This window comes from Amblyraja radiata, chromosome 35 (assembly GCF_010909765.2).
Source record: "Amblyraja radiata isolate CabotCenter1 chromosome 35, sAmbRad1.1.pri, whole genome shotgun sequence".
Taxonomy (NCBI): Eukaryota; Metazoa; Chordata; class Chondrichthyes; order Rajiformes; family Rajidae; genus Amblyraja; species Amblyraja radiata.
Genome location: NC_045990.1, coordinates 4,818,001 through 4,829,502, shown reverse-complemented (window position 1 = coordinate 4,829,502; position 11,502 = coordinate 4,818,001). Strand labels below are relative to the sequence as shown.

Below are 11,502 nucleotides of genomic sequence, written 5' to 3'. Positions count from 1 at the left end.
TGCGTCACTTCCGGGGGGGTGGAGTGGATCCGGTCAGGGGGAGAAGATGGCGGCGCACAGGCTGGGGGTGAGGACAGGGAATCATCCCGAATGGGAATCGGCTGGGAACGGGAATGGCAATGACACTGGGAATGGGAATAGGTCTAGGGGAGAAGATGGCACTGCACAGACTGCGGGTAGGGACGGGGACATGGACAGGGGGATGGGAACAAGCTGAGGGTGAGCAATGGGAATTGGAATGGCAATGGGACTGGGAAAGAGTCTGGAAGTGGGAATGGGAACAAGGGAATGGGTCTGAGTGAAGGGGAGACCATGGCACTATACAGGCTGAGGACTTCTTCCTTCGTGTGGCGTGCACAGCCTAAAGTTGTTGGACAATTTGTTCTATTTGATCTTTCGTTTTGTGCACGTCGAGTTGATTGCATTAGTCGAAACAGAGCGGACCACGTGAAGGTTGCAATCTTCCACCCAGGGCGAGGACTGGGAACCAGGGACTGGGACTGGGTTTGGGTCAAGGGGAGACCATGGTGCTGCATAGGCTGTGGATGAGGAATGGCAATGGCAATATTCACCATGCACTTCCATGCATGTATATATTTTTTTACACAGACATTTCTGCACCGTTCCAAGTGGCTGGCGGCAGGATGCAGGAAGATCCATCAGACGTCGGGCTGTAGCCATCCATTAGTCCCTATAGTCATCGAGCAAACCGTAAGTGCTCTAAGGGGAACAAGTCCCTTTGTGAATCAGATAACATGCCACTTCCAGTACAGGTAGTTCCGCTGGAATGCGATAGTTACATTTTTAAGATGCCTTGAGTTAGAGAGAATCCCGTTATACAAACAAACCTGTCAATGGGGGGGGTTTAGCTTGAGAGTTTCACACTCAAAATAACAACGCTTTTTTTCCCCTAAAAATCATCAAAAATAATGGTATTTTTAATACTTTAAATGACTGCAAGCTGTGAATGCAAGACAATATATTAAAGGTCCACCACCGATTTTCCGGCAACTGCCGGCTCGTCTTTGGGAAGTGGGAGGAAAAGAGAGCGTGCGGAAGAAACCCATGTGGTCACAGGGAGAAAATGCAAACTCCACACAGACAGTAGCCAAGGGCAGGATTGAACCCAGGGCTCTGCCACTGTGAGGCATCATCTCTACGCACCACCCGCAAGTTGAACAGGAGTGTGATGGAATCATCACATCTGTAGGTAGTGAAGGCACTTGTGAGTTTTAATAACTTGATTTTTGAGACAAGGCTCAGATATTGGAAAGATCTGACTGATGTTGGTAATGAAGGGGATGTGGAATTAGGGGTTCAACTCAAAACTAATTGCTCGATCAAACAAATAGTCATTTGTGCTCTGCAATCATCTCTCCCTTCTAGGGTCGTGGAGAGCGAGCTTATGATATCTACTCAAGGCTACTGAGAGAGAGAATTATTTGCATCATGGGGCCTGTGAGTATTATTTGTTTTGAGTGTCTCCTTACTTTGGCCGTGTTAGTCGACTTCATTAACTGTGTGTGTTTCTCTCAGATAGACGACAATATTGCCAGCTTGGTCATCGCTCAACTGCTGTTCCTTCAGTCCGAGAGTAACAAGAAGCCGATCCACATGTACATCAACAGTCCCGGTGAGCTCCAGTCATAGATTGTGGAAACAGGCCCTTCAGCACGGTAGGACGGTCCCCAGTTCCATCTCCTACCGCCCTTGTTCCTCGTCCATTGCATCCGTCATCAACACCAGCTCCCTCCTCCCGGATGCCTCCATGTTGAATGCTGAAGATGTTGATCCCATAGCTGGGCGGCACTCCATACCCCACCTCAATATTGTTTAACAAATGCTGGTAGCACGATCATGCAGCAATAGAGCTACTGCCTTACAGCTTCAGAGACCAGGTTTGATCCTGACTACGGGTGTTGTCTGTACAGAGTTTTCACGTTCTCCCCGTGACCTGCATGAATTCTCTCCGGGTGCTCCAGTTTTCTGTCGCATTCCAAAGACGTACGGGTTTGTAGATTAATTGGCTTTGGTAAAATTGTACATCGTCTATAGTGTGTGCAGGATAGCGTTAGATTCAGATTCAGATTCAACTTTAATTGTCATTGTCAGTGTACAATACAGAGACAACGAAATGCAGTTAGCATCTCCCTGGAAGAGCGACATAGAATATGATTTCAATAAATAAATCTATTTACATGTATACAGACATAGTGTATTTTCCTGTGGGAGGAGTGTCCGGGGGGGGGGGGGGGGGGGGGGGGGGGGGGGGGGGATTGGCAGTCACCGAGGTACATTGTTGAGTAGTGTGACAGCCGCAGGGAAGAAGCTGTTCCTGGACCTGCTGGTCCGGCAACGGAGAGACCTGTAGCGCCTCCCGGATGGTAGGAGGGTAAACAGTCCATGGTTGGGGTGAGAGCAGTCCTTGGTGATGCTGAGCGCCCTCCGCAGACAACGCTTGCTTTGGACAGACTCAATGGAGGGGAGCGAGGAACCGCTGATGCGTTGGGCAATTTTCACCACCCTATGCAGTGCTTTCCGGTCGGAGACAGAGCAGTTGCCATACCATACTGTGATACAGTTGGTAAGGGTGCTCTCGATGGTGCAGCGGTAGAAGTTCACCAGGATCTGAGGAGACAATGGGAATCGCTGGTCGGCGCATACTCGATGGGCCGAAGGGCCTGTTTCCGCTCAGTGTCTCTAAAGTAAACTAAACAAAGCTATACTGCATTTCCTAGTTTCGTTTAGTTTATTGTCACGTATACAATAAACCAATAAACATTTATTGTACTGTGTTGAACAGTGAAAAGCTTATGTTGTATGCTAACCAGTCAGTGGAAAGACAATGCATGATTACAATAAAGCTATTTACAGTGTGTACACACATGACTTACTAGAGAATAATTACAGTTTAGTTTATTGTCACCTGTGCTGAGATCCAATGAAAAGCTTGTGGTTTTGTAGTTCAGGACTGTCCTCTAGTTGTGGGAGGATGATTTGGTTTCCTGATTTCTTTAAAGCATGTCCACCTCCCCCCTTCTCTTATGCAGGCGGTGTGGTGACAGCTGGCCTGGCTATCTACGACACCATGCAGTACATCCTGAACCCCATCTCCACCTGGTGCGTGGGCCAAGCTGCCAGCATGGGCTCCTTGCTGCTGGCTGCGGGCTGCCCCGGAATGAGGCACTCCCTGCCCAACGCACGTGTCATGATTCACCAGCCCTCGGGAGGGGCATCTGTAAGTACCCAGACTCCATCTGGCCTCGTGTCATTGTCCTAGCTCAGAAGGATAGAGCATGAAATCGGCATTACTTGTCCATGCCGACAGAGTTGGCATTCTGGGCTAGTCATTTGGAAAAGAAAGGCCTAAATAAAGGCGGAGAGAGGACGTTTCCTATAGTGGGACAGTCTAGGACCAGAGTGCACAGTCTTAGACTAAAAAGATGCGCTTTCAATATGGAGGTGAGGAATTTCTTTAGCCAGACGGTGGCAAATCTATGGAATTGATTTGCACAGATGGCTGTGAAGGCCAAGAGTACACCTATTTACACCCCTTAATGCCCTTGCACCATAGCAGGTGGTGGAATCAGATACAATAACCCCATTTCTTTCAGAGGGGTGTAGGGAGACACTTGAAAAAGCTAGCCATGAAAGGAGGCACAAGTAACTGCTAATGCTGGTTTAGTTCAGTTCAGTTTACTTTATTGTCACGTGTATGAGGTACAGTAAAAAGCTTTTGTTGCGTGCTACCCAGTCAGCAGAAAGGCGATACATGATTACAATTGAGCCATTTACAGTGTGTAGGTACATGATAAGGGAATAACGTTTAAAGCCAGCAAAGTCTGATCAAGGATAGTCTGAGGGTCACCAATGAGGTAGATAGTAGTTCAGCACTGCTCTCTGGTTGTGGTAGGATGATTCAGTTGCCTGATAACAGCAGAGAAGAAACTGTCCCTGAATCTGGAGTTGCGCTATTTCACACTTCTGTACAAAGAAGGATAGAGGGATATGGTCGTAATGTGGGTAAACGGGCAAATAGGTTGCCATGGACATGGTGGGCAGAAGTGCCCATTTTTGTGCTGTATGATCCTGTGACCCTATACCAGTGGCATTGAGTAGTGCAGCTACCAAAGATGCAGGAATACTTGCAAAGCTAATTGCAACGAGGGGATGTGTACTGCAGATGCAAGCTCTAATTGCTGGTGTGTGTGTGGTGCTTGTTCACAGGGCCAGGCAACTGACATCGCCATTCAGGCAGAGGAGATCCTCAAAATTAAGAGGCAGATCAATAATATTTATGCCAAGCACACTAAGCAGCCACTCCAGGTGATCGGTAAGTGCTGAATGCAATCAGTAATTTCAGATTGAAGTGATCATCTTCACAGAAACATAGAAAATACGTGCAGGAGTAGGCCATTCGGCCCTTCGAGCCTGCACCGCCATTTAATATGATCATGGCTGATCATCCTAAATCAGTACCCTGTTCCTGCTTTCTCTCCATATCCCTTGATCCCATTAGCCCTAAGAGATAAATCTAACACTCACTGACTAAGAAATCCCATCTCATCTCCTTCCTAAAAGAACGTCCTTTAATTCTGAGGCTATGATCTCTGGTCCTAAACTCTCCCACTAGTGGAAACATCCTCTCCACATCCACTCTATCCGAGCCTTTCCCCATTCTGTAAGTTTCAATGAGGACCCCCCTCATTCTTCTAAACTCCAGCGAATATAGGCCCAGTGCCGTCAAAACGCTCATCATATGTTAACCTACTAATTCCCGGGGCAACGGGGCTTAGGTGTTCATTCCCTGGATCTGATTAAGGCTGATTAGACAAGGGTGGCAGGGTGGTAGAGTTGCTGCCAGAGACCCGGGTTCAATCCTGACTGCGGGTGCAGGAAAGAACTGCAGATGCTGGTTTAAATCGAAGATAGACACTAAATGCTGGAGTAACTTAGCGGGACAGGCAGCTTCTCTGGAGAAAAGGAATGGGTGACGTTCACTCCAGGGATGCTGTCTGTCCCGCTGAGTTACTCCAGCATTTAGTGTCTACTGGCAGCGGGTGCTGTGTGTAACCCTTGTCCATTGTGCTGCCCTGATCACCCTGTTGCTTTGCAGAAGGAGCGATGGAGCGGGACCGCTACATGAGCCCCGTGGAGGCTCAGGTGTTCGGGATCATCGACAAGGTCCTCGTCCACCCTCCGCAAAACGGGGAGGATGAGCCGCAGTTGGTTCACAAGAACGACCCCACCTCGACATCGGGCTCACCGGAGCCCTGAGCTGTGCCCCCCGCCCCATCTGTTCACCGCTCGCCCAGATTCTCCGCAGTGTGTAGATTAATATTTTAATTAAATGTTCACCACCCGAAGCCTCTCCGATGTTGTGCTACTTCACGTTTCCGGCCCTCACCCAAGAGATGTGGTCTTTCCACCACTGACACACACCATTACAAGTTTACTTTCAAACTCTTGAATGTTGTCAAGAGTGTTTTATTGTTATATGTCCCAGACAGATCAATGACGTTCTTACTTGCAGCAGCACAACAGAATATGAAAACATAGTGGACTGTAAACAATTTAATAAATGGGAAAAAAAGTTCAGTGTGTGTGTGTATATATATGTGTGTATATATATGTGTGTGTGTGTGTATATATGTAATTTTTTGTGTGTATGTATATATATATGTATATATACACACATGCACCTGCACACACACACATATATATATATGCATATACACACACTTATACGCACACACTTGTGTGTGTGTGTATATATATATATATATATATATATATATATATATATATTATAGATAAAAACAGCAAATAATATTAGTGCAAAAAGGCAAAACCAATGCCCCCAAGTCTATGCAGTTCAGAGCTTATTTCAAGTCAAGTCAAGTCAAGTTTATTTGTCACATATACATACGAGATGTGCAGTGAAATGAAAGTGGCAATGCTCGCGGACGTTTGTGCAAAAGACAAACAACCAAACAAACTATAAACACAATCATAACACACATATTCTTTTGGAGGTTATAGTGTTTAATAACCTAATGGCTGTAGGGAAGAAGCTGCTCCTCAAGTCTTAGGATATTTCAGTCGGTTCGAGGTTAAGTTAGGGAGGAGGAGAAATAGCAGATTTACATTTATCTGTAAGTTTATTGTGAACCAATGTAACAAAGCATCCCGACGTGCTGCACAAGCAAAACATGACATGGAGCCTTCATAAGAATATAGTGGGATTCAACTGAGATTCTCTGTTCAGCATTCAACAAAGATAAATTATTATCTTTGCTGAGTTTTAAAATGATCAATTAGACCCCACTCTGAGCCTTGTGAGGGATAGGATTACAGATTTTGAATTGAATTGAATTTCTTTATTTGTCATTCAAAAACATGTAGGGACGAAATTTCGTTGCCATGCAGTCATAACAGTAAAAAAGCAACAAAACACACAATTAAACACAATTTAACACAAGCATCCTATCACAGTGAGTCTCCTCCAGGCATCTCGTCACTGATGGAAGGTTAAAAAAGTATTATCTCTTCCTTGCTCCTTCTCCCGCAGTCAGGCAGTCAAACTGTTGTGTCGAGGTGATAACTCCATTCTTCAGAAAGTCTAATAACTAATCATTCTTGACTGGTCCAACTCAAAGTGTAAGATTATGTTTTCTTATTCCAGACTTTGCTGTGCTGCCCAAAAAAGAATTTAACTGTGCAGCAACTAAAGAGCTATTGAGCCATTTACCCCTGCAAATAATTTCTCTATCCACAAGATCAAATCCTTTATTATTGATAATATTTACACAAATAACACAAAAAAACTGCAGAAGCTGAAAATCCTAAATTTGAACAGTGGTTTCTCATTTTGATTGTTCGAACGATTTAGCAAGGAAACAGACCTTCAACCCACCATTTCCACGCCAACGATTGATCACTCGTTCACACCAATAGAAACAAGGAACTGCAGAAGGTACACAAAATTGCTGGGGAAACTCAGCGGGTGCAGCAGCATCTATGGAGCGAAGGAAATAGGCGACGTTTCGGGCCGAAACCCTTCTTCAGACTGATGGGGGGTGGGGAAAGAAAGAAGGAAAAGGAGGAGGAGGAGGAGCCCGAGGGCGGGCGGATGGGAGGGTGGGAGGAGACAGCTAGAGGGTTAAGGAAGGGGAGGAGACAGCACGGGCTAGCCAAATTGGGAGAATTCAATGTTAATGCCATAAGGACGCAAGGACCCCAGACGGAATATGAGGTGCTGTTCCTCCAATTTCCGCTGTTGCTCACTCTGGCAATGGAGGAGATGCTGGTTAATTCACAAAAGGACACAAAATACTGGGGTAACTCAGCAGGCCAGGCAGCATCTCTGGGGAACATCGATAGGTAACGTTTTGGGTCGAGACCCATCTTCAGACTCGTCCCGAAGATCTCGATCCAAAAAAATGTTCACCTACCCATGTTCTCTGGAGATATTGCCCAAGTCACTGAGTTACTCCAGCACATTGTATCCTCTCTGCTCACACAAGTTCTATTTTATCCCAGTTTTGCATCCACTTCCTACACACTAGGAGCGATTTACAAACTCCTGTTAACCTGCAAACCCCCACGTTTTTGAGACGTGGGAGGAAGCTAGAGGACACCTATGCAGTCACAGGAAGAACGTGCAAACTCCAGGCAGAGAGCACCCGAGGTCAGAATCGAACCGGGGCCTCTGACTCTGTGAGACAGCAGCCTATCAAGTAAAGATAGAACATTCTGGAAATGCTTTGCAGATCAGGCAGCATCTGTGGCGAAACAGGCCAAATGTTTCAGGTCAATAATATCTCAGCAGGACCTGAAATCTTGACTTTGTTTTTCTCCACAGATATAAAATTTTCCCAGCATTTTCTGGTTTTGCTCTAAATTTCCATCAACCTCAATCCTTTAGACTGACACAAAGTACTGGAGTAGCTCAGTGGGTCAGGCAGCATCTCTGGAGAGAATGCATAGGTGACTTTTCGGGTCTATTCCTTCTCTCCAGAGATGCTGCCTGACCCGCTGAGTTACTCCAGCTTTTTGTCTCTGTCTTCAGTTTAAACCAGCATCTGCAGTTCCTTCCCTGCACAACCTCATTCTTTTGCCTGGATTTTGATTGTGCTTAATTCTTTTTGATGTCCAGTTAAAATGAATGGAAGCCCTGCATTCATTTGTCCCTGTGTAACGTGGACATCCTGCCACAGGCGGCAGTGCAAGCAGCACACGGCAGGCAGCCAGCAGAACTACAACCCCCAGAATGCACACCGCACGGGGCGCATGCGTGATACTGTCCCGCCCCAAAGGGCTGGTCCAATGACTGCTGGGGGGTTGGCATGGAGGGAGATTTAAGATGTAGATAGAGGTTGGGGTGGAGCTTGGAGGAGGCTGCAGGTGAGCAGGGGCTGCAGGTGAGCAGGGGGTGCAGGTGAGCAGGGGGTGCAGGTGAGCAGGGGGTGCAGGTGAGCAGGGGGTGCAGGTGAGCAGGGGGTGCAGGTGAGCAGAGGCTGCAGGTGAGCAGGGGGTGCAGGTGAGCAGGGGCTGCAGGTGAGCAGGGGCTGCAGGTGAGCAGGGGGTGCAGGTGAGCAGGGGCTGCAGGTGCTGCAGGGGCTGCAGGTGAGCAGAGGCTGCAGGTGAGCAGAGGGTGCAGGTGAGCAGAGGCTGCAGGGTGAGCAGAGGCTGCAGGGTGAGCAGAGGCTGCAGGTGAGCAGAGGGTGCAGGTGAGCAGGGGCTGCAGGTGAGCAGAGGCTGCAGGTGAGCAGAGGCTGCAGGTGAGCAGAGGCTGCAGGGTGAGCAGAGGCTGCAGGTGAGCAGAGGGTGCAGGTGAGCAGAGGGTGCAGGTGAGCAGGGGCTGCAGGTGAGCAGAGGCTGCAGGTGAGCAGAGGCTGCAGGTGAGCAGAGGCTGCAGGGTGAGCAGAGGCTGCAGGGTGAGCAGAGGGTGCAGGTGGGAAGAGGAGCAAGAAGTGGGTGCAGGTGAGCAGGGGGTGCAGGTGAGCAGGGGGTGCAGGTGAGCAGAGGCTGCAGGGTGAGCAGAGGCTGCAGGGTGAGCAGAGGCTGCAGGGTGAGCAGAGGCTGCAGGTGGGAAGAGGAGCAAGAAGTGGGTGCAGGTGAGCAGGGGCTGCAGGTGAGCAGAGGCTGCAGGGTGAGCAGAGGGTGCAGGTGGGAAGAGGAGCAAGAAGTGGGTGCAGGTGAGCAGGGGCTGCAGGTGAGCAGGGGGTGCAGGTGAGCAGAGGGTGCAGGTGAGCAGGAGCTGCAGGTGAGCAGGGGGTGCAGGTGAGCAGAGGGTGCAGGTGAGCAGAGGGTGCAGGAGAGCAGAGGGTGCAGGTGAGCAGAGGGTGCAGGTGAGCAGAGGGTGCAGGTGAGCAGAGGCTGCAGGTGAGCAGAGGCTGCAGGTGAGCAGGGGGTGCAGGTGAGCAGAGGCTGCAGGTGGGCAGGGGGTGCAGGTGAGCAGAGGCTGCAGGTGAGCAGGGGGTGCAGGTGAGCAGAGGCTGCAGGTGAGCAGGGGGTGCAGGTGAGCAGAGGCTGCAGGTGAGCAGAGGCTGCAGGTGGGCAGAGGGTGCAGGTGGGAAGAGGAGCAAGAAGTGGGTGCAGGTGAGCAGGGGCTGCAGGTGAGCAGAGGGTGCAGGTGAGCAGGGGGTGCAGGTGAGCAGGGGGTGCAGGTGAGCAGGGGGTGCAGGTGAGCAGGGGGTGCAGGTGAGCAGAGGGTGCAGGTGAGCAGAGGGTGCAGGTGAGCAGAGGGTGCAGGGGGTGCAGGTGAGCAGAGGGTGCAGGTGAGCAGAGGGTGCAGGTGAGCAGAGGGTGCAGGTGAGCAGAGGGTGCAGGTGAGCAGGGGTGCAGGTGAGCAGAGGGTGCAGGTGAGCAGAGGGTGCAGGTGAGCAGAGGGTGCAGGTGAGCAGAGGGTGCAGGTGAGCAGGGGCTGCAGGTGAGCAGAGGGTGCAGGTGAGCAGAGGGTGCAGGTGAGCAGAGGGTGCAGGTGAGCAGAGGCTGCAGGTGAGCAGAGGGTGCAGGTGAGCAGAGGGTGCAGGTGAGCAGGGGGTGCAGGTGAGCAGGGGGTGCAGGTGGGAAAAGGGTGCAGGTGAGAAATGAGTGCAGGTGTGAAGTGGGTGCAGGTGAGCAGGGGGTGCAGGTGAGCAGGGGGTGCAGGTGAGCAGGGGCTGCAGGTGAGCAGAGGATGCAGGTGAGCAGAGGGTGCAGGTGAGCAGAGGGTGCAGGTGAGCAGAGGGTGCAGGTGAGCAGAGGCTGCAGGTGAGCAGAGGGTGCAGGTGAGCAGGGGGTGCAGGTGGGAAAAGGGTGCAGGTGAGAAATGAGTGCAGGTGTGAAGTGGGTGCAGGTGAGCAGGGGGTGCAGGTGAGCAGAGGCTGCAGGTGAGCAGAGGGTGCAGGTGAGCAGGGGGTGCAGGTGAGCAGGGGGTGCAGGTGGGCAGAGGGTGCAGGTGAGCAGAGGGTGCAGGTGAGCAGAGGCTGCAGGTGAGCAGAAGGTGCAGGTGAGCAGAGGGTGCAGGTGAGCAGGGGCAGCAGGTGAGCAGAGGGTGCAGGTGAGCAGGGGGTGCAGGTGGGCAGAGGGTGCAGGTGAGCAGAGGGTGCAGGTGGGAAGAGGGGCAAGAAGTGGGTGCAGGTGAGCAGGGGCTGCAGGTGGGCAGAGGGTGCAGGTGAGCAGGGGCTGCAGGTGGGCAGAGGGTGCAGGTGGGAAGAGGGTGCAGGTGGGAAGAGGGCAAGAAGTGGGTGCAGGTGAGCAGAGGGTGCAGGTGGGAAGGGGGTGCAGGTGTGAAGTGGGTGTAGGTGAGAAGTGGGTGCAGGTGCAGTGGGAGGGAGCTGAGAAGCTGAGAGCTAGTGGGGAGGGCTAGTGAGGGTGGCTTGGGAGAGCTGTAGGGGAGGTGAGAGAGAGAGAGAGAGAGGGGGGGGGGTAGTGAAGGCCATGTTGGAATTCCCTCAACCTTTCCGTCTCGTTTGTGTTGCTGCATAAAACTTATGTATTTAGGAAGCTTTCAGTCACCTGTTGTTTAGACTTTTTCTATGTCTGATAATGCCTTCCTTTGGCTGATTGTACTGTATGAATGATAATGGTAACCTCTGAAATAGCTGCTGTGAGTGTGTGAGAGAGGGGGGCAGATAATTTGAGGGACACCACCTTCTTGGGACGCATCCTATTTTCAAGGCCAAGTTTGTGTTGAGATATTCTTAGGTGGACACTGTGCCAATTAAGATAATTCTGGATTTTGTTTCACAAATGAGTTGTTTTCATCTCTCTTTCCCCCCCCCCCCCCCCCCCCCCCCCCCCCCCCCCCCCCCCCCCCCCCCCCCTCCCCTCTGCCCTGGTCAGTGGTTAAATGCTCGGTCATCTGACTACTCAGGCTACAAGAAACGTCAGGGATATCTTATTCGGGTCCTTCCCTGCATTTTTTCTTTGTTCATATGTGGCTGCAAGGAACTGCAGATGCTGGCTTCCAAAACAAGACACAAAGTGCTGTAGTGACAGCAGGTCAGGCAGCAT

The 11,502-nt window shown here is 50.7% G+C and overlaps 1 protein-coding gene across 1 annotated transcript; it reads left to right on the top strand.

The window, feature by feature from the left end:
* Positions 1–3: 3 nt before the first annotated feature.
* On the top strand, positions 4–5,366 carry LOC116966063 (caseinolytic mitochondrial matrix peptidase proteolytic subunit). The gene is made up of 7 exons (XM_033012212.1): positions 4–67; positions 610–711; positions 1,387–1,458; positions 1,537–1,633; positions 3,051–3,238; positions 4,228–4,333; positions 5,117–5,366. The coding sequence occupies exons 1-7, from the start codon at positions 47–49 to the stop codon at positions 5,275–5,277; spliced, it is 747 nt and encodes a 248-aa protein (XP_032868103.1). The 5' UTR covers positions 4–46; the 3' UTR covers positions 5,278–5,366.
* Positions 5,367–11,502: the final 6,136 nt, after the last annotated feature.